Source organism: Rissa tridactyla, chromosome Z (assembly GCF_028500815.1).
Source record: "Rissa tridactyla isolate bRisTri1 chromosome Z, bRisTri1.patW.cur.20221130, whole genome shotgun sequence".
Classification (NCBI taxonomy): Eukaryota; Metazoa; Chordata; class Aves; order Charadriiformes; family Laridae; genus Rissa; species Rissa tridactyla.
This window is the reverse complement of record NC_071497.1, coordinates 77,162,023-77,181,028: the sequence shown is the minus strand read 5'-3', so window position 1 is coordinate 77,181,028 and position 19,006 is coordinate 77,162,023. Positions and strand designations below refer to the sequence as shown.

General features: G+C 59.1%; 3 protein-coding genes across 5 annotated transcripts; all 3 read right to left on the bottom strand.

The window, feature by feature from the left end:
* Window positions 1-984: 984 nt before the first annotated feature.
* ENHO (energy homeostasis associated) lies at window positions 985-3,515 on the bottom strand. The gene is made up of 2 exons (XM_054185828.1): window positions 3,269-3,515; window positions 985-2,711 (listed from the first exon to the last, which is right to left on the bottom strand). The coding sequence occupies exon 2, from the start codon at window positions 2,394-2,396 to the stop codon at window positions 2,211-2,213; it is 186 nt and encodes a 61-aa protein (XP_054041803.1). The 5' UTR covers window positions 2,397-2,711; window positions 3,269-3,515; the 3' UTR covers window positions 985-2,210.
* A 1,717-nt stretch (window positions 3,516-5,232) lies between these two features.
* On the bottom strand, window positions 5,233-8,000 carry RPP25L (ribonuclease P/MRP subunit p25 like). Of its 2 annotated transcripts, none has more exons than XM_054186493.1 (2): window positions 7,923-8,000; window positions 5,233-6,635 (listed from the first exon to the last, which is right to left on the bottom strand). In XM_054186493.1, exon 2 carries the CDS (start codon window positions 6,624-6,626, stop codon window positions 6,066-6,068), a length of 561 nt encoding a protein of 186 aa, XP_054042468.1. In that variant the 5' UTR covers window positions 6,627-6,635; window positions 7,923-8,000; the 3' UTR covers window positions 5,233-6,065. The 2 variants fall into 2 exon arrangements, with proteins under 2 accessions (XP_054042468.1, XP_054042469.1); XM_054186494.1 differs by lacking the exon at window positions 7,923-8,000 and adding an exon at window positions 7,481-7,823.
* A 611-nt stretch (window positions 8,001-8,611) lies between these two features.
* On the bottom strand, window positions 8,612-13,640 carry DCTN3 (dynactin subunit 3). Of its 2 annotated transcripts, XM_054186490.1 has the most exons (7): window positions 13,513-13,640; window positions 13,258-13,342; window positions 11,893-11,979; window positions 11,193-11,276; window positions 10,497-10,555; window positions 9,673-9,732; window positions 8,612-9,013 (listed from the first exon to the last, which is right to left on the bottom strand). In XM_054186490.1, the coding sequence occupies exons 1-7, from the start codon at window positions 13,609-13,611 to the stop codon at window positions 8,924-8,926; spliced, it is 564 nt and encodes a 187-aa protein (XP_054042465.1). In that variant the 5' UTR covers window positions 13,612-13,640; the 3' UTR covers window positions 8,612-8,923. The 2 variants fall into 2 exon arrangements, with proteins under 2 accessions (XP_054042465.1, XP_054042466.1); XM_054186491.1 differs by lacking the exon at window positions 10,497-10,555 and having other exon boundaries at window positions 13,513-13,638.
* Window positions 13,641-19,006: the final 5,366 nt, after the last annotated feature.

The following is a 19,006-nucleotide window of genomic DNA, read 5'->3' as shown; positions in this document are numbered from 1 at the left end:
CCACACAGCCCTCCAATCTTCCCCCTCCTTGGCTGGGCTTGCACCAGGTGAGAGCCCGGTGGAGGGCAGGTGATGGCTGCCATGGCTCGATGGCAGCCAGTCCCTCCGTGAGTGGTGGCCGGGGACACTGAGCACTGAGTTGCAGCCCCACAGCCCTTTGTGGGGTCAGCCATGCACAGCCCCTTGGATTTTGGCGTGGCACCCTAAGGCAGAGGGTGGCTGGGGACCTCGCCTGGCCCCCCCACTGCTGTGAGAGAGGAATGTGTCATCACTGCGAACAGTACCACAGCAGCTGCCGGCCACCAGCTTCGGGATGCTCACAGCTCCCCTCTCCCTGGGGGTCTTAGCATGGGAGGTCTCGGCTGGCTCTACCCAGCTGGCAGCCACGGGAACAGTTAGGCACTGGGGTTTGCAGAGCCTTCCCACCGCTCCGGTGCTTTGCGGCAGAGGGATTAGCTGCTACGTGGCTGCGGTGGCAGTAGGAGCTGCGGTGGCCTTGCCGCATGCTGATGAGCAGGAACGGGCTGTCACCACTGGAGTCTTACGCACAGCTGCTGAGACTGGGGACCAGAGGCGCTTCCACCAGGCAGGGGTGGTGGCAGGTGTTCTCCATCCGCTCAGCTGGCCTGCATCCCCTGTGAGCATCCCTGTAATTTAAGGCCACAGCTTGGAAACTCTCCAGTGCCTCCAGCACTGGGGCTGGGTGATGCTCCCTGCTGAGAGACCCATGCCCCCAGCCTGGGCAGACATGCCGCAGGCATGAAATACCCAGCTAGGTTTCTCATCCAGCATTTAAATGCCACAAATGGATGCAGACATGAGCCCTTCCTTGTCACCGTCACCCAGCAAACTGCCCACAGTCCTGCAGCAACATTGGCCACCAGGACTGGGACAGCTGCTCCTCGGCCCTGCGGGACTGGCAGGACACACAGCCTCCCCCAAATTTCCCAGGCGCTGGGCAGAGCTCAGAGACGCCGCCTTGGTCCTACGATCAGTTTATTAGTCTAGTAAAAACACCTCTGCAAAGGGATGCGTTAGCTACACCTGACATGGGGAGGAATCGCATAGGGACCCTGACCAGCATCCCTCCCAGCACAGCCCACCCCTCCGTCCCCTTATTGCAGTGGCTGTGCCAGCGGCGACCTTGGCTATTGCTCGGCTCTAGGATGGGCAGGGCAGAGCCCTCTGAAACCCACAGCACCTGCAGGCAGGGCAGGGGAAGGCAGCTGCCAGGCTTGGGGACAAGCCAGACCACCAGCATCCCTCCTCGCGGAGCCACTCTGGTCCCCGGGGAGCGACGGGGCCAGAAGACCCTTCAGTGCTGTTTGGCCAGGCACTCTCATCGCTCCCCGTGTCTCCCACCTCCCCAGAAAAAAGCCATCCCAGGCTGCTCTCAACGGGGATGGGGACACCAACGAGGGCATGTCTGTGGCCCGCGAGCAGGTCAAACCCCACCAGCTGGCCTCGGCTAGGAGCAGGCAGGAGAGCAGGCAGGGACACGCGCCCAGCAAGGAGGAGGGCTGTTTGCCTGGCAGTGTTGGTGCTAATGCTGGAGGGGATTGACAGACAGACTGCAGACAGACAGACAGACCATGCAGACCCTCTCATGGCTCATTAAATTGGCTGCTGGGGCAGACGGGTGCCAAATAACCTGAGGCTGGGGGCACATGGCACCCCAGCGCCATCCCCAAGACACCCACTCTGCCAGTGAGGCCAGGGCTGCTAAGGTCCCCCCACAGGCACATCCCACCATGGGGCAGCCAGTCCGCTCGGGGACAGGCGCCTGTGCCAGCCCTGCTGCCTCCCCTCTCGGAGCTCCAGGCTAGCCCTGCTCAGGTCTGCAACACAGTGGCCACTGGCCGGGGCCACAGGCACCAGGGAGGAGCCCGGGGCTGTCCCCGAACACGGGATACGCTCGAGGGCAGGGCTCCTGCTGCACTCGCTGGCCACTGGGACAGGCAGGATTGTCCGCATAGCAGCACGTCCCCAGACGCTGTCTCTCCATCACCATGGTCACTGTGGGCATCCGCAGGGACTTCACACACCAAAACCAGGCAGGCGAAGGTCCGTGCCCCGCATCACAGCCCTGGCGAGCAGCTCGGCATCCCTCCTGCTCTCATCCTGCCCAGTCCAGCACCCCAGTCCCAGCGCAGGCATCCAGGCTGGCACGACTCCTTCAGCACAGCCAGGTACCCACATCCCCAGGCAGCTCAGGGCTGCAGCAGGTACTTCTCTTCATTCCTTGCCTCGTCCACATCAGAAGCTGGGCTCTTCTTGGGGCATGAGGGGGTCCTGCAGGCCTTGCAGAGGATGAGGAAGAGGATGAGGATGAGCAATGCGATGACACAGTTAAAAGAAATTGCCACAACCGCTCCGGTGGAGAGAGCGGCCCCCATCGCCACTGTCCCACGGGAAAAAGCGGGACACGCAGCTTGGCCCCACACTTGGGATGCCAGTGCAGTGATCAAGCGAGCAGCCTCTACCCGCCAGCATTGGCAGGGGACAGAGGGGATGGCGGCAGTGCTGGCGATGGGACAGGGCTCGCGCTGGGCAGGCAGCAGGATGTCATTGTCCCGTCACAGTTTGGCCACTTGCAGCTGTGTCCCACGCTTCACCGCGCTGCTGGGAAGGATCAATCGGAGCTTTCCCTCGGCTTCCCTTCCTCCGGCAGGGCAGTGGGGACACGGGGACCCCTCTCCTCCCTCCTACACCTGGAAGGGAGAAAGTCACTGTCACCGCCGGCACAAGGGGACAGGCTGCCCGAGCGCCTCAGCATGGGCTGTGGGGGTGCCAGCAGGCAGCGACCCCAGGACCCAAGGGGGTTTGGAGGCTGCAGCAGCTCCCAGGTCAGCTGCTGTTTGGGGGGATCTTTCCAGCGCCCCGCACCCCGGCTGCCCCCGCCCCGTCCCCTGCGAGGGACACCAAGCTGGAGGTGGGAGACCCATTGCCTCATCCCGGCCCAATCCTCCCTGCCCGGGGTGGCCCCGGCCCCCCTTCTTGTCCCCTCTCCACCGGCTTTCCTGCCGCCTGGACCCCGCTGCGAGGTCCCGCACCCCGAAACGGGGCGAGCGGCTGGGAGGGGAGCGCCCCCCCGCTCTGTGCTTTTTACCCGGGTCGGGCAGAGCCCCGATTTCGGGGGTCCCCAGTGTCTCTAATCCCCCGCCTCGCTGGGGAGCAGGACACCCGCGGAGTCCCCCGGCCTGCAGCGGGGGCAGCAACAGGTCCCGCCGTACCCGCCCTCCCGCCGCGGGCCCCCGGCGTTACCTACCCGCCTCCTCTCCGTCCCGGGAACGGCGGGGACCCCACGGGCCAGCGGGCGGGCGGGCGGCGCTGCCGGGGCCGTGGCCCGGTGCGGAGCGCGGTCCCGTGGCGGGGTCCCGTGGCCGAGCGGTGTGTGCGGGCCCCGGCGCGGGTGCGGAGCGGGTCGGCGGTGCCGGTGCGGGGTGCGGAGCCCGGCGCGGTCCCGCCAAGGGCCGCCCACTGTGTGCCGCAGCCCCGCGCGCTGCCCGCGCCCTCCCGCCGGCACCGGGAGAAGGGCGGGGGGTGGGGGGGGGAGCGGGAGGGTCGGGCTCCGCCACCGCCCCGCCCCCCGCCATTGGTGGCCGCCCCCCCGCCCCTCGTGCGCCATTGGGCGAGCGCTCGGCTCAGGGCCCGCCCCCTCCGACCCCGCCCGTGCCGCCGCCGCCGCCGCCGGCCCGGCCCCGGCCCCGCCGCCGGTACAGCCCTGCCTGCACCGCCCGCCCCGCCCGGCTGTCCTGCTGTCCCTCCTGTCCCGTCCTGCCTGTCCTGCTGTCCCTCTGGGCGCAGGCAGGGGTGGGCACAGGCACCACCACAGCCCGTCGGGGGGACACACAGGTCATTTAGGGACATCCTGTGCCCCAGGGATGTGGGTAGCGGGTGGCCTCACAGGCACGGCTGGCATCTCCCTGTCCTGCGCCGTGGGGAAACTGAGGCAAGGGCCAGCCCGCCCTGGGGTGGGGACATGCCACGGTCCCCCAGGCCATGACCACCAGCCCCGACAGGGGACCAGAGCCAGGGATGCTCTGGTGCAGGGCGTCACCCCAAAGCGGGGCACACAGAGGACTCTCCCCACAGCCGGGGGGGGGTCTCTGGGAGACCCCCAGGGATCAGGTCCCAGCACCTTCAGCTGCTCTGAAAAGCCACGGCTGGGCTGCGTGTCCTTCTGGTGGCACAGACATGTGGCAGTAACATGGGGGGGGGATCTGCTGCCACCTCCCGGGGCACGGGGGGCCTGTCTGGCCAGGTCACGGCAGAGGAAGGAGACCCCTGAGTGAAGAGGGGATGAAAAGCAGGTCCGTAGCCAGCTGGGGCCTCTCCTGGCTGACCCGACAGGCTGCTCCCTCTCTGGCCCTAGGGAGGAAAGCTCCGCCACTGCTGAGTGCTGCTGCAGTCAGCCGAGGGTAACTTTAAAACAGTGAAACAAACCCAAAAATCCTTTGCAGCTTTGATGAGAGGGTGTTAAACACACCACCGCCACGAGGGAGGATTACACAGGCTGTTTGAGGGTCTGGCCCTCTGCTAAAAGGGTGTTTTTAACAGTAAACAAAACACAAACACATTGCTTGTTGCAACGTCAGAAACCGTATGATCACTCGAGCATGTTCCTTTAGCGTTTATTGCTAATCTGCTAATTAGTCAAGAAAAGGAATCTCCTCCTTCGATGTAAGGGAGCAGCAGCCGGAAACAACACTGAAGTAAATCGGCTTAACTCTGCGCCGTCCACGGTTTCACCTGCACCGGCGCAGCAGACACCCGGGCATTTCCCCGAGCACCTCCTTGGCCCCGGTGACAACAGCCGAGAGCGTGAGGAGACCACCGGGAGAGGGATGGAGGACGAGGCATTTAAATGAACCTGGCCGGGCCCTTGGCTAATGCCCAAGAAAAGATGCTCCGTCCTTTGCTTCAGTCAGCGGAGTTTGGGCCGAGTATTTGTAACAGTGCGGTTCTAGAGGGTTTAAAAAACAAATACCAAAAAGCTTCCCAGAAAAAAAAAAAGCAACATTGACCTTTCTTAGATATTAAAGGCGAAGGCAGAAGAAAACCTTCCCCCACGATTAGGGCACATTTACAGCCATGAGAGGGAAGAACGCAGAGCAGCAGGTCCCCGCTTCCTCCAGGAGAGCTGGAAGAGCAAAGTTTCAGCTGGCAGCTGCAGCCCCACCAGCAACGCTTACAGGGTGACCTCCAGTGGGATGAGGAAGACATGACAAATTTCACATTACAAGAAGAGGAAACTTTATTTTAAACCCATCTCTGTGCATTGAAAAGGAGCAGAAAGGGGAAAGAACAGGGTCCTTTGGACCTCACCGTTACCACCACCACAGGGCACTTGTGCAGCTACAGGATTTCAGGCTGGTTCTGACACGAGTCGACTCCTGCCGCTTTGGCAGAGAGAGATGTAACCGTCAGCTCCACCGAGGTGAAAGGACAGAACGGGTGCGACATGCACACAGTCGCACGCGGGAGCTGTACCACCGCAATCCTACATTCAAACTCCCTGATGGGCTCAGCAGCCGATGGACTTTCAGGCACAGAAGACGTAACCAAGGCAGCCCCGTGCCCCGTTGTCCCGTTCAGATGAGCTCCGGTGACGCAGGCGGCAGCCAGGGGAATCCCCGTCGGGTCCCATCTCCCCTCTGTACCGCAGCAAGAGCCACCTCCACCAGCCATGCCAGCGGGCGCCTGACAGGCGTGCCTGCCGCCTGGGCTGCCACACCGCCCCAAGCAGCTGAAACCCCGCTCCCCAAGCAGCCACTCGCCGGGGCTCACTGACGAGACGCCAATGGTCCTTGCTCAAGCAGAGACGACTCCTGTCTTCCCTGAACCGCACGCTGAAGAGCACGGCCTGGTAGCCTTTGACAAGGGAACTTGTCAAAACACAAGTTCCAGACGCCTACAATCACAGCCATTGTGAAACAGTTAACCTCTCCCGCCCTCCCCTAACAACTCTGCAAGCCCCCATGTTCAGCAGCAGCTTTCCAGCTACAGCAGCTGGCTTGTTTCCACAACTCCCCCAGACTACACCCAAACACAGCGTCCGCGTCTCAGGACTTGGCGCAGGGCTCCCCAGGTGCTCCTCCAGCCGACCGAGGGAGCTTTCCTGTGCTGCCAGCTCCCCTGCCTCCACCCTGCTTCCTCTTCATTTGGCCCTGGGACTCCGCTTTAAGTGTCTCGATCCAGAAGGTGTCAAAAGAGCCCGGAGCCTGGTACCCCGGCTCCTGGGGATCAAGGGCATCTTTGCTGAGTAGGACACAAATAGCAGGAATGTTTCTCTTCACTGTCAAGGCATCGAGGCCTGCCTCAGGCACAATGGGTTCCCAGATCTCTTCGATCTGTTTGAAGAGCACTTTGGTGATCTGGTGCAGCTCTTTGAGCCTTCGTTTCATGATTTCCACGCAGGTAATGGTCTTGCTCACGGCCTTGCCTGAGCCAGTGAAAAGGATCTGCCTCACTGCGTCCAGTTTCATCTTGCTGATGGCATAGCCCATCAGATTTCTGATTTTACTCCCATCCTTCACTTTCATTTCAATAATATCAGGGGGCAGGTTGGTGAAAGGAAGAAGACAAGGTTTCTCCACAATTTTGGTCTTCTTGTAATTCTCCATTATGCAGTGCTGAAAAGGAAAATGGGTCCATTAATACAAACTCCCGTTATAATTGCTGCGCAAAGAAACTCTCACCACAGTTAACGACAACCTTTCCTTCAAAGGGCGCTCTGAGCTATCAAGAGCTGGGGATCCTGGAAAGGCATATCCAAAAGATCAGGAAGAATGCCCTGCTCATGCTGAGGAGTCATTTGTGCTCCAGTCTTCCTCAGCGCCTAACGACAGCATGAACACTGCCACAGGGCAGCCTGGGCCCTGACAGGCGGGTGGTGGAAGAAACACAGGGTTGGTTCCTAAGCATCCTAATCAAGATGAAATAAAAAATACAGGCTGTATCTCTGGGGAAAACCGAGAAATGAGTGAGATGAGGTTATACGGCACAGAAGCCAAGGGGATACTGACCACAGCTGCACTCCACGAGTCGCACCGGAATGTGCATACAATAAACGCAGGCACAGCTCACCTGCAGCAGCTCCGGTATGTTACAGGAACAGGCTTGTGGGGCTCCAAGCCCCAAAACTGGCCAGCCTAGGTGGAAGCTGGCCAGCCTAGGTGAAAGGCCAGGGACTGGGTACTCAATAAAACAGCACAGGTCACAGGGGAGACAGAGAGTCAGGGGTTGCCGGCAGGAGACACATGGCCACAAAGGAGCGGGACAACAGTAAGGCACACGATGAACAAAAAAAGGGTTCTCTGAGGGAAACTGAAAGATAGAAAGGTCCAGCCTCACAGCTCCCCGCTCTGCCAAGGCAGGGTCCTCTGCTGGCACCCTGACCGAGGCCCACCTCATGTATATAGACAACCCCTCCCCACCTCAAAAATCCCACGGTGCCCGGGCACGCAGCGCGTTTTACCTGGAGGCTTCTGAGCCCCGTTTCACCCAGAGCCAGCACCGTGTACCCCGTCCCCTACGGAGGCAGGGCAGGTCAGTGCCCCCTCTCTGTACCCGGGAAGCACGTCCCTCACCCCCGGCGCGGCAGCAGCCCGCCATCGGTGCAGCTCCACCGGGGACGGGCAGCGCCGGGCCCTGCCACGGGGGCTGGGGCTGCCAGGGAAGGCCGAGCTCCCCTGTGGGAAGGCCAAGCCACCGCCCGGGGGGCTGCGACCGCGGTGGGCGAGGGGACCCCGCGAGGCCGGTGCCACAGGGCGCTGGGAAAGGCCCGGCCGCTGCGGCGGGGAACGGAGGGCGGGGTGTGGGGGGGTGAAGGCCAAGGGCCGGCTACCGGGGGAGGAACGGAGCCAAGCGGCTCCGGCGGGGAGGCCGAGCGGGGCGCGGGGTGCGGGAAGGGCTCTCACCTGCCGCCGCCTCAGCGCGCGCCTCGACACAAGATGGCGCCGGGCGCGCGCACGCGCGGGCGGAAGGAGGGAGGCGGCACCGCCCCCTCACGCATACGTCACCACGGCGGGCCCACGCACGGCTGTGACGTCATATCGGCGATGCCGCCTGTTGCCGGGCACGGGCGGGGAAGTTGGGGGGGGGGGGGAGTGGGGGGTGTGTCTCCGCGCACGCAGGCGCGCGGAAAGGGCGTGAGCGCGTCGGCCCGTGGAGGCTGCGGGTCTGGTGGCGCCGCCGCAGGCGCCGCGCTGTCGTCACCCGCGCAGGAGTGACGTCATGTCCCGCGTTGCTGCCCGCGCACGCCGGAGCTGAACGGCGCAGGAGGGGGCTCCGGCGGGCGGCAGCCGCTGGGGCGGGCGGAGGCAGGAAGCCGGGCGGCGCCGCTGCCTCCTCCCAGCGCCGGGACAGGGCACGGGGGGGTACGGGGAGACAAAGGCCCGGAGCCCGCGGGGCGCAGGCGACTGACATCGGCAGGGATGAGGGGCAGGAGGAGCGCGGTGGGACCGGGGCGGGGTGTGGGATTTACCCGCCCTGTCCCAAGACCGGGCGAGTGTACCGGCCGCCCCCCGCGGGTACCAGGCCCCCGCGCGTCACCCCCCAGGCAGGAACGGACAGCCCGTGACACCCAGGGCAGGAAAACACAAAGCAGTCAGAGCTTCGGGACTTTACTGCAGTCCGCAGCAGGAGCAGAAAGGGGTTTTTAAATACGTCACAAACCCAAATGCATCACGGGGAAGTGCAAGGTTTGCAAAACACGTGGCATGTTACGGAGTAGCATGGCCTCGACTAGGGGCGGACAGAGCCCAGGTGCCCCACAGAGAGCCGGTGACGTCCCCCGCGACACGCTCACGCCGAGGGGGAGGATGCTGAGGTGACAGGGTACAAGCCGTGCTGCAGCCTCTACAGAGACACCCAGGGGCAGCTGGGTCCCCAGGGGTTCTCTGCGCTCCCGGCTCTGCCATCACTCTGCCACTGGCTTCGTTTTCTTGGCAGTTTCCAGCCGTGTCAGTATTTCATGCCACTGGACAAACTGCTTGGAGAGAAGCAGGGTCTGGACGCGACTCTTTAAGGAAAGGGATGCAGAAACCACAGGGAAGAAACCACAGTCCAAGTGCCCTAGCAGCCCAACAGCACCGCTACAATCCCGATTCCTTGGGAGAGGGAGGCTGTGGAAAGCCTGCATGGAATCAAACCATCCAGGCGCTGAGCCACTGCTTGGCACTGAGCACCAATGGGAGCCTGGGAGGCGCTTCAGAGCACCGTGTAGCTCTGCATTTCAAGGGGCTTTCTACAGAAAAGAGCAGACCTCCCCTACCTGGTCTGGTTTTAGGATGCATCTCAGCACTGGGATCATACATGGCCATGATTAGCCGCTGTTTGTCTCGGGCACGTCGCAGGGACCAGTGACCACCTGACAGAGCGGGCTGCGCCGCTTCCTTGTGCCCAGCCATGCGGTGAGCGGATCCAGCACAGAGGCTCTGGCAGGTGGCACCCTGCCCTTCCCATCTCACAGCCACGGGCACTTCTGGCCCTCGGCTCTGCTCCCTAGAGGAGTATGACAGGGACACAGGCATCACCGTGACAGAGAGGGCACTGGCCACTAAACACAGGGCTGGGGATCGCCTACATCCGACAGCATGTGGTGGGGTGAGGCAGCCCAGGAGACAGGCGGGCAGGTCAGCTGTGTCAGGCCCAAGGCTCAAAGGATACCATTTTGTTGTAGTCTTCCAGGAGTGTCTTGACACCGTCAGTGAGATTCTGACGCTGTTCCTGCAAAGAGGGAAACCATGGTGAGTAAGCAATAAATCAGGTGAAGGACATCTGTCCTCCCAGTCCCTGACAGCACAGGGGAAGAAACTCATCCAAGGCCAGTACTGAGATCAGAGCTCAGGCCCTGGCTGTGGCCACCCGCTGTAGTTGTATGTGTTTCAACAGTCACGGGAAAGGTTACCAATGCTCAAGCTCGTGAAGCACCAAAGCCCCTGGGCTTGCGCCACTGCCTGCCTGTCCTCAGCATCCATACTTTGCTTGCCCCAGAAAAGAAATGCACAGCAAAATGCTGAAAGGGGACATTAGGTGCTGCCCAGGCCATTCATCACTATCTCAAAGGGGGAAGGAAAGGTTGAAGACACAAGGTGACACTATCAACAGCCTTCCAGAGACTGGGATACTGGCAGAGCGCAACGCTTTACTTCGGTGTCGCAGTGAGAGGGGGAATGCCAACTGGTTAAACCCACCACCGCTTATAAAGTGTCACTCAAACCTCTAGCTCAAACAGCTTTATGGCAGGCAAAGTGCTTGTCCAGTTCAGACTTAACTGTCAGAAATCTTGGCTACTTTCCACCTCGCCATGCCCTCCCCAAGTGCTTACACTTTGTTTAAAACTACAGCATGGCTATCCTGGACAAGATGCAAAAATAAACCTGCTAGAAATGAGCAATTCAAGCAATTGCAGATACAAGGCTCTCAGTGCAGCCACTGACAAACGGTTCCTCCTCCCTGCTCATTGAGACTGGCAAGGCTATTCACGCTACCTGCTGCTGTATGTGGATTTGAGAGAGTCGCTGAAGCTTGGCTGCATGGTCAGGAACCGCTGAAAGCACAGAAGAGAAATCCATTTTGTTTTAGGATTAGTTACCAAAATAAAGACCATTCCTTCTCCGCAAGCACGTCACAGCAGAACTATGCTAACGGAATGCAAGCACCACAAACATGCCTTTCATGCCATACAAAACCCCCAGCTACCCTTCATATTAAATACCAAGTTTATTTGCTAACTGCTTGTGGATGGCATGAGTTAAGGGATGCCTGCAGTGAGAACTACAGCAAATTAAACTACCTGGATGAACATTTGGGCAGGCGATTAAAAAGGCATCTCTGCCTACACCAGGAGCAGGGATGTTCTGTGCATAAAAGAGCTCGCAGGCAGGAGTGGCTCCACAGCCTGGTGACCGTGCACAGCCCTCAGCCACTGGTCTCCACCCCCTCTGCCAAGCTGCTCTCTCTAACCCGCTTCCTGACCTACTCCGTCACCTCCTTGACCTTGCACAACATGTTAGAGCAGCAGCGGGGGAGAGGCGGGCATAATTTGTTTGTATCTACGTTACTCATACCAGGTCGTATGCTTAGCTGTCCTCAAGTCTGAGGCTCAAAAAAAACCCCCAAAAACAGGATAGGCAACAGCTTTGGAGTGGCAGTTGCAGCTCAGACTCACAGAGGAACATGCATACCTTGGATACTGGCACTGTCCAAGATGGGCTGGAGGTTCTTCACCTGCTCCAGAAGGGCTGCTTGGGAAGGAATAACCTGCTCCTCTGGTTGGGGAGGGACAAGAAGCAACATCAGTAAAGGAAAGACGCTGCTTTGGCTTTTCACAAATACTGGCGAGGTAGATTTTCCTATACAGAAAGGGGCTTGTTTATGATTTTAGGTAGACTTTTGTGTTGCTCATCCCCGGACCTTGGTTCACACCAATTTAATGCAGGAGTATCTCCACCAAGTTTCATTCACAGACTACACCATCACGAGGCTGAACCAAATTCTTTGGGGCAAAAGAGGACAAGGCTGGAAGGTGTTTAGAATACATCCAAAGGTCTTCCATTTTTGTCACAGCCTACAGAGTATTGGAAGCAGGGTGAGGAAAACTGTTCTAGCTCCAGTTTTTCTTTTCAATCTTTTATCAATTCGGAGTTAAACTGATACTAAAAAATACTAAAAAGATCAGAACTGACAAAAATGCAGCACGGATGTACACAAGGGAGTACTAAGGGTGACAGACATCCTTGTACAAACCATCTCTCTGAGAGGTCCAGAGAGGGTGCTTTGCCAGATCGTTACAATTAAAGAAATCCACCTCAATCCAACTTAAGTAAAAGACAACTTTTGCAGGGCTAAAACACCTCCCCTGTTTCCTCTCATTTCACGCCTTACCTGCCAAGATGAACTGCAGCTTCATGGCATCTGGAACAGCCATCCTATCAATGTACTGAGGGTCGAGGTATTTTATTACATCTTCAACTGGAGTGAAAAACAGATTTGGAAACAAAAAGTACGAGACACATTATTGCATTCACAAGTGCAATTTTCCCCCATACTATACATTAGCTTACTTTATAAACACTGCCCACTTATGGATGTTTTTTTCAGATTCATCAATTTCTATAGCACTTGAAAAATATGTGACTTTAGAGCACTGTGACCAAGAACTCACAGATGGCTCAAGACAGATAACTGCTTCATTATGGACACCGACAACGCTTGCTTTTTATTTGGATAATGATATTAAAGGTGAATGAAATCTGCTTCTTCCTGCCCTTGAAACAAAACCAGCCAACGGCCCTCCATCCTGGTCCTTAAAATCATTTACTAATACACGATTTATATTTTTATACCAAACAGCCACTGCAACCTTGGAGCACAGCAACCCTTCTTACACAGCCTGCTCCTTCTGTGATACCAGACAGCAAAACTTGGCCAGGAGGCAGGTTTGCAGGACAAAAAGAAGCACTCAGGTGTCCGCTCCTGATATCCCCCAGGTTGGAGGTGGCTCCCCAGATCTGTCCACCAGTGGCTGGCTGTGTATGATCCTTATTCATAGAATCATAGAATTGCCTAGGTTGGAAGGGACCTTTCAGATCACTGAGTCCAACTATCAACCTGACACTGGCAAAAACCATCACTAAACCATGTCACTAAGCACCACATCTATCCATGTTTTAAGCACCTCCAGGGATGACGATTCCACCACTTCCCTGGGCAGCCTGTTCCAATGCTTGATAACCCTTTCAGTGTAGAAATTTTTACTAATATCCAGTCTAAACCTCCCCTGGTGCAACTTGAGGCCATTTCCTCTTGACTTGTCGCCTGTAACTTGGGAGAAGAGACTGACCCCCATTTCTCTACAACCTCCTTTCAGGTAGTTGTTATTGCTCCCACCACACACAGGAGAGAGCTGCTCTACTGTGCCCAGGAAGTCCAAGCATGCAAGAAGACATTTCAGGAGCTCCGACAACCCTCGAGGCCTGTACTTCAGGCAGAGCAAATTGCTGCACTGACACAGGCGGACATCAAGCAAATAACAGGTTGCAGTGGCCAATTTCCCACCCCTAACAGCCGAGTGGCAGAATCGCGAGCAGAAAGACCACACTCAGTTACTTAGTTCTCTGTCAAATATGCAAAACAAGAGCCCAAAATCAAAGGGGCTCACACGGGGAAGGGTGAAGGGGTTTTTGTTTAGGGGAGCGAAATGCCACACAGGCGTTTAGAGGTCCCCCGCTCCACCCCGAGGCCGCTCACTTTTTTTGAACAGGATTTTGATCCTCTCCCGCTTGCCGGCGATATTGCTCAGCGCCACCTGCACCTTCACCAGCTCGTCCGCCACCTGCAGAGGGCACAGAGGAAGGAGACGGGCCTGTGAGGCCGCGCCGGGCCTCCGCCTGGGACTCAGACCCCGCCGGGCGAGCGCCGGGGCCTGGCCCCGGAGGAGGGCCGGGCCGGACCCCGAGAAGGGACAGAGCCACCCCCCGGTCGCTGCGAACCGCCCCCCGGCACCTTCCGCGTCCCACTAGCCCCGTCGTCGCCGCCGACGCGCCGCTCCAGCTCCTCCAAGCGCCATTGCAGCCGCTGCAGCTCCACCGCCGCCGCCGCCATCTTGCCGTCGGCCAGAAGGAGCCGGGCGGTGCTTCCGCCCCGCCCCGCCCCGTTGCCATGGCGGCGCGTTGCTAGGAGCCGCCGTTGCCGTGGAGACGGAGCCCGCCGGGGCGGGAAGGGGTGGTGGAGGGCGGCGAGAAGCGGGGACGGAGGGCACGAAGCCCATCTCGGAGGCAAGGAGGAGAGGCTGCAGGCGGTCGATGGTGATTTGCACTGCAGAGGGAGGCGTGCAGGCCTCCCGCCGCCCGGGTGGTCGATGTCCGCTTCGTTCCGGCGTGGTCCTCCAGGAAAGAGCCGCTGGGGTGTGTTAAAAAGACATTGATAATAGCGATCTCTGGGCCGTATGGATGCAGGGCCTTTGAAATCCAGGAGGCTGCCGCGGGCTTTCCCCCAGGCCTTGGCCTGCCCGGCTTCACCTTTCTCCTATCGACCAAATGCGCTCGCTAAAAAAGTGAGACGCTAACGAAAGCAGCAGCCAGCCCCAGCCCCACGGCTGCCGGCAACTGGCACTCGCAATTACCGCGATCCCTCAAAGGGATGAGACCAATTCATGGTAGCAACGTCCACCACAGAGAAAAGTCCAGAGGCTTTCCAAACTGCAGCGGGAGAAGTTCGGGAGCCTCCAAGGCACCTCGCAGTGTTCCTGGCACCCCAGGGCTCAGCCTGACACTGGCCTGTCGTGCCCGTGTGGCCTCAGCAGTGCCAGAGCTGTCCCAGGGAACACCCTGTCAAGGTGCCAAGCCAGGCTCTTAAGTCAAAAACATCTGCTTATAGCCAGTCCTTTGTTAGCATGGCTAGCAATGTGGACTGGGTGGCACTGGGGACCCAACCAGTCCCCTTTGCCAAGAGCAAAACACACTGTGCCCTGAAAAAGCTTTGTCCTTATAGATGTGTTCCTACAGGGAGATCTACAGGGCTGCCAGGCCGTAGGAGGGAGCTGTGGGGTGGTCCAAGGCCTCCAAAAACCCTGTAGCCCTCCAAATCTCCCTGGAGGAGCTGTGCAGAGCACTTGGGCAGGAGGAGCAGGCTGAGACTCTGTGTGCTCTGCCTTTTTTTCCAAGGATCGATAGCTGGGCTGTAGAAGAGGGATCTTCAGAGGGGAAGAGCTGCGCTTTGTTCCACAAAGGCGACAATTAGAAATGGCTTCATTAGCAGAAGTTGCTGGGGGCTGCAGAAGCAGCTGGGGGCTGTGCCCACGGTCCTGGTAGGTGTTTAGAGGATACTGGCTTTACCATGTCCTGTGCCCCGCGTGATGGACAATGCCCACAAATACACAAAAGCCTGTGCTAGAGGGACACACATCACCCAGTTCCCCAAGGTGAGAAATTCAGGCAGTCCTGGGACTCAAGCAGTGGGGGACTTTGGGATGCGGGGACATCCACCCTTTAGAGTCCCATCCAGCCTGTGAGCCTTGGAATGGGGCTGAAACAGTGAATCTACCCCCCATTCCTTGGGGCTGAGAAGGAGGCTCTGACACCATCCCCATCCCTGGAACCTGCTGGTGGCATACTGACGCCACGGCCGTCTGCCCCCAGCCAGGTGCTGAGGCAGATCTATCGCTCCTCCTGCCGGGCTGGATTGTCCCCGCATCCTCCATCTCCTCCATCCCGCTCAATTACAGTCCCTGCGGGACGCGGGAAGTGGGCATCGATCAGGGCTGGTTACTCAGGTGACAGCAGCTGTGTCCCCGAGCCCCCCAGGGAGCGTGGCAACACACATCACCCCCTGAGCTGTGTAACGAGTGGGAACGTGGGCCTGCGTGTGCCCTCCCGGCTCCCTGGGGCCCAGGCACTCGATAAGCTGTGGCCAGCACTGCCTGGCAATGACAGGGGACACGAGACCCCAGTTAAGGCTGCATCGATCTCGCTCCAGCTCTGCATAGTGGGCTCTGCCAGGCTGTGTCGGGCTGTGCCATGACTGCAGGAGTTCTGTCCCAGGGCTTAGCTGTCTCACAACCTCACACCCCTACCCCAGAGCAAACACCCTGGCACTTGCAGTCTGGGCACACACAGACACACTCACAAACATACACACACACACTCACTCACACACACACACACACACACGGAACCCCACTGCAGCCTGGTGTGCGTGCACACACACACACACATTCTCTCACACACCCACCCACAGACTCACAAAGGGAACTCCACTGCAGTGTGGGGCACACACACACACACTCACACACACACACAGAGAGAAAGAGAGAGAGAAACCCCACTGCAGCCTGGGGCACACACAGACACATTCACACACACACTAAGACACACACACACACAGAGAGGGGAAACCCCACTGCAGCCCGGGGCACACAGAGACACACACTCTCCCACGTTCACGGACCCTCTCACCCTCATACACACCCACAGGGCTCCTCCGGCCGAACCGGCCCGAGGAAGCCCTAGGGTCCTCTGCAGGGGTCCCGTGTCCCCCCCGCCGTGTCCCCGCCTTGTCACTGCCCCGAGGCCGGGCCCGGGGTGGGCAGCGCCGCTGCAGCACCCTGGACAGCGCCCGCGCGGCTGGGGCACCGGGGGCTCTGGCCGGGGGCTGTCCCCGGGGAGCTAGGGGTGTCCCCGGGGGCCACCTCTGGGACAGAAGGTTCTGTCCCCCTTGGGTGCCAGGGACCTGGCTTCATGGGTGCCAGGGGTGGGCCTGTCCTCATGGCTGCCATTGCCGGGGGTGTCTGTTCCCATGGGAGTCCCCTGTGTCTCTTCCATATGTGTGGGTGGCTGCATGTGTGTGCAAGGGCATGGGAATGTGTAAGCATGTGCAAGCATGTGTGTTTGCACACATATGGGCGCCTGTGACTGTGTGTGAGTGCTCATGCTTTAGTGCACGCCACAGACTTTCTGCGAGGGAGCACAAGTGATCTGTATCTATGTATGCTGGCCGAGGTGCCTGCAGGTCTCCATGCTTTCCCATGTGCAGTCATGACCACCCATGTGCATGCCTGTGTCTCCCTTTCAGCTCCAGACGTGTCACCCATGCCATCTGTGAGCACTGCCCAGATGCCAGACTGGCCCAGCACTGCTTGCATCTTGCCTGGTGCAACCTCAGCAGTCCCATGGCCGTGGCCTTAGCAGCCCCACAGCCATGCCCCTTGCCTGGCACAGGCAGCATGATGAGGTCCCCCACCCACAGGTGAGCTGCCACTGGGCAGCTTGTGGGGCCAAGCAGCCCCACAAACCTGCTAGCATGGCTGGATTTGGTGTCCAATCTGATCCAGATCATGCTTGAGGGCTCTGGTGGGTGCAGGGGAACCGTTTGCACCCCACAGCCCCCAGAAACTGAGGCCACCCTGTGCTGGAGGCAAAGGTGAAGCTGGCTGCGAAACCTCAGGCACTATAGCTGCCACCCCAGGGTGTTACAGGCTGTGGAGGTGTCCTGCAACCCCAAACTGTCCCCAGCCTGGGCACTGGGCCTTGGCGGGTGGCACCATGTAACACATACCACCCTCCACACTGGTTTGGTTCAGCAGTTCATTTCCTTTAATAGATACACAGAGTGGCATGGCCGCGGTGGGAGTGCCGGGGGGAGCCCAGTGGTACCGAGGTCTGGCCCCCCACGCTGAGGTAGAGGTGAGCGTTGCTCCACGCTCACCTGCTTTGGCACCCAGGGGTGCGAGCGGGTGGGGGAGGCGCCCACCCAGCCCCAACGAGGTAGTTTGGAGTGCCCGGTGCGGTGCTCGCTGTATCTCTGTCCCCCCAGCTGGGGACCCCAGCATCCAGGCGGTATTTGGTGGTGGGGGGCACTGCTGGACCTCCATCCCCTGCCCCCACCAACAAGCTCCTCCCAGGAGGAGCTTGCACAAACCCCACCCCGATATTAAGCCCCACCCTCGCCCCACCCCAATAAGATGCAGCCCCACCTAATAACCCATCATATCTCACCCCCACCAGTCCCACCAGTCTCCCCAGTATCTGCCCACCACGGTAACCCCCCTGAACTGAGGACCTGGGGGGCTGAGATGCCACCACCCTGGGGGGGCCAGGGGTCTCCCAGGACCCTGGGGGTGTCTCAAGGTGGGGGCAGTGAGCCCAAACAGCATGGGAGGACTGTGTTGGGGGGTCTGCAGTGGGTAGCGGGTGCAGTGTATAGGAACTGCAGTGTTTGCACTAAGGGTGTGCACAGGGGATATAATGCGGGCACCAAGGGTATGTACAGGGGGATGCAGTGTGTAGGGGATGCAGCACATGCATCGAGAGTGTGTATAAGGGATGCAGTATGCATAGAGATGTGTATAGGGGAGACAGTATGTCAGAAATGCAGTATGTGCATCGAGTGTGGCACTATGTGGAGCAACTGGTGCTCCTCAGGGGTCAGTACTGGGACCGGCATTGTTTGACATCTGTTGGCAACATGGAGAGTGGGATTGAGTGCACCCTCAGCAAGTTTGCTGACAACATCAAGCTGTGTGGAGCAGTCGACACGCTGGAGGGAAGGGATGGCATCCAGAGTGACCTGGACAGGCTTAGACATGGGCCTGTGCAAACCTCATGAAGTTCAACACGGCCAAGTGCAAGGTCCTGCCCCTGGGTCAGGGCAATCCCAAGCACAAATATAGGCTGGGCGGAGAATAGATTGAGAGCAGCCCCGAGGAAAAGGACTTAGGGGTGTTGATAGGTAAGAAACTCAACATGACCCAGCAATGTGCACTCACAGCCCAGAAACCCAACCACATCCTGGGCTGCATCAAAAGCAGTGTGGCCAGCAGGGCGAGGGAGGTGATTCTGCCCCTCTGCTCCGCTCTCAGGAGACCTCACCTGGAGTACTGCATCCAGCTTTGGAGTCCCCAACATAAGAAGGGAATGGACTTGTTGGAGCGAGTCCAGAGGAGGGCCACGAAGATGATCAGGGGGCTGGAGCACCTCTGCTATGAGGACAGACTAGAGAGCTGGGGTTGTTCAGCCTGGAGAAGAGAAGGCTCCGGGGAGACCTTATAGCCCCTTCCAGTCCCTGAAGGGGGCCTACAGGAGAGATGGAGAGGGACTCTTTATCAGGGAGTGTAACGATAGTACGAGGGGTAATGGTTTTAAGCTGAAAGAGGGGAGATTTAGATTAGATATTAGAAGAAATTCTTTACTGTGAGGGTGGCACAGGTTGCCCAGAGAAGCTGTGGATGCCCCATCCCTGGAAGTGTTCAAGGCCAGGCTGGATGGGGCTTTGAGCAACCCGGTCAGTGGGAGGTGTCCCTGCCCATGGCAGGGGATTTGGAACTGGATGAGCTTTATGGTCCCTTCCAACCCAAACCACTCCGAGTCCGTGATTCTACATGGAGGATGCAGTGTGAGCATTGAGGTATGTATAAGGGCTGCAGTGCATGCACTGAGGTGGGTATAGGGGCCACAGGGTATGCTTTGTGGTGTGTATAAGGGCTGCAGTGTGTAGGGGATGC

Bases quoted from the DNA above. Each gene is read 5' to 3' on its own strand.
- ENHO (XM_054185828.1), bottom strand. From the start codon at position 2,396: ATGGGGGCCGCTCTCTCCACCGGAGCGGTTGTGGCAATTTCTTTTAAC.
- RPP25L (XM_054186493.1), bottom strand. From the start codon at position 6,626: ATGGAGAATTACAAGAAGACCAAAATTGTGGAGAAACCTTGTCTTCTT.
- DCTN3 (XM_054186490.1), bottom strand. From the start codon at position 13,611: ATGGCGGCGGCGGCGGTGGAGCTGCAGCGGCTGCAATGGCGCTTGGAG. The intron at 13,343-13,512 runs GTGCCGGGGGGC...TGCCCTCTGCAG, and splicing joins GGGCTAGTGGGACGCGGAAG to GTGGCGGACGAGCTGGTGAA. The intron at 11,277-11,892 runs GTAAGGCGTGAA...CTCCCCAACCAG, and splicing joins GCTGCAGTTCATCTTGGCAG to AGGAGCAGGTTATTCCTTCC.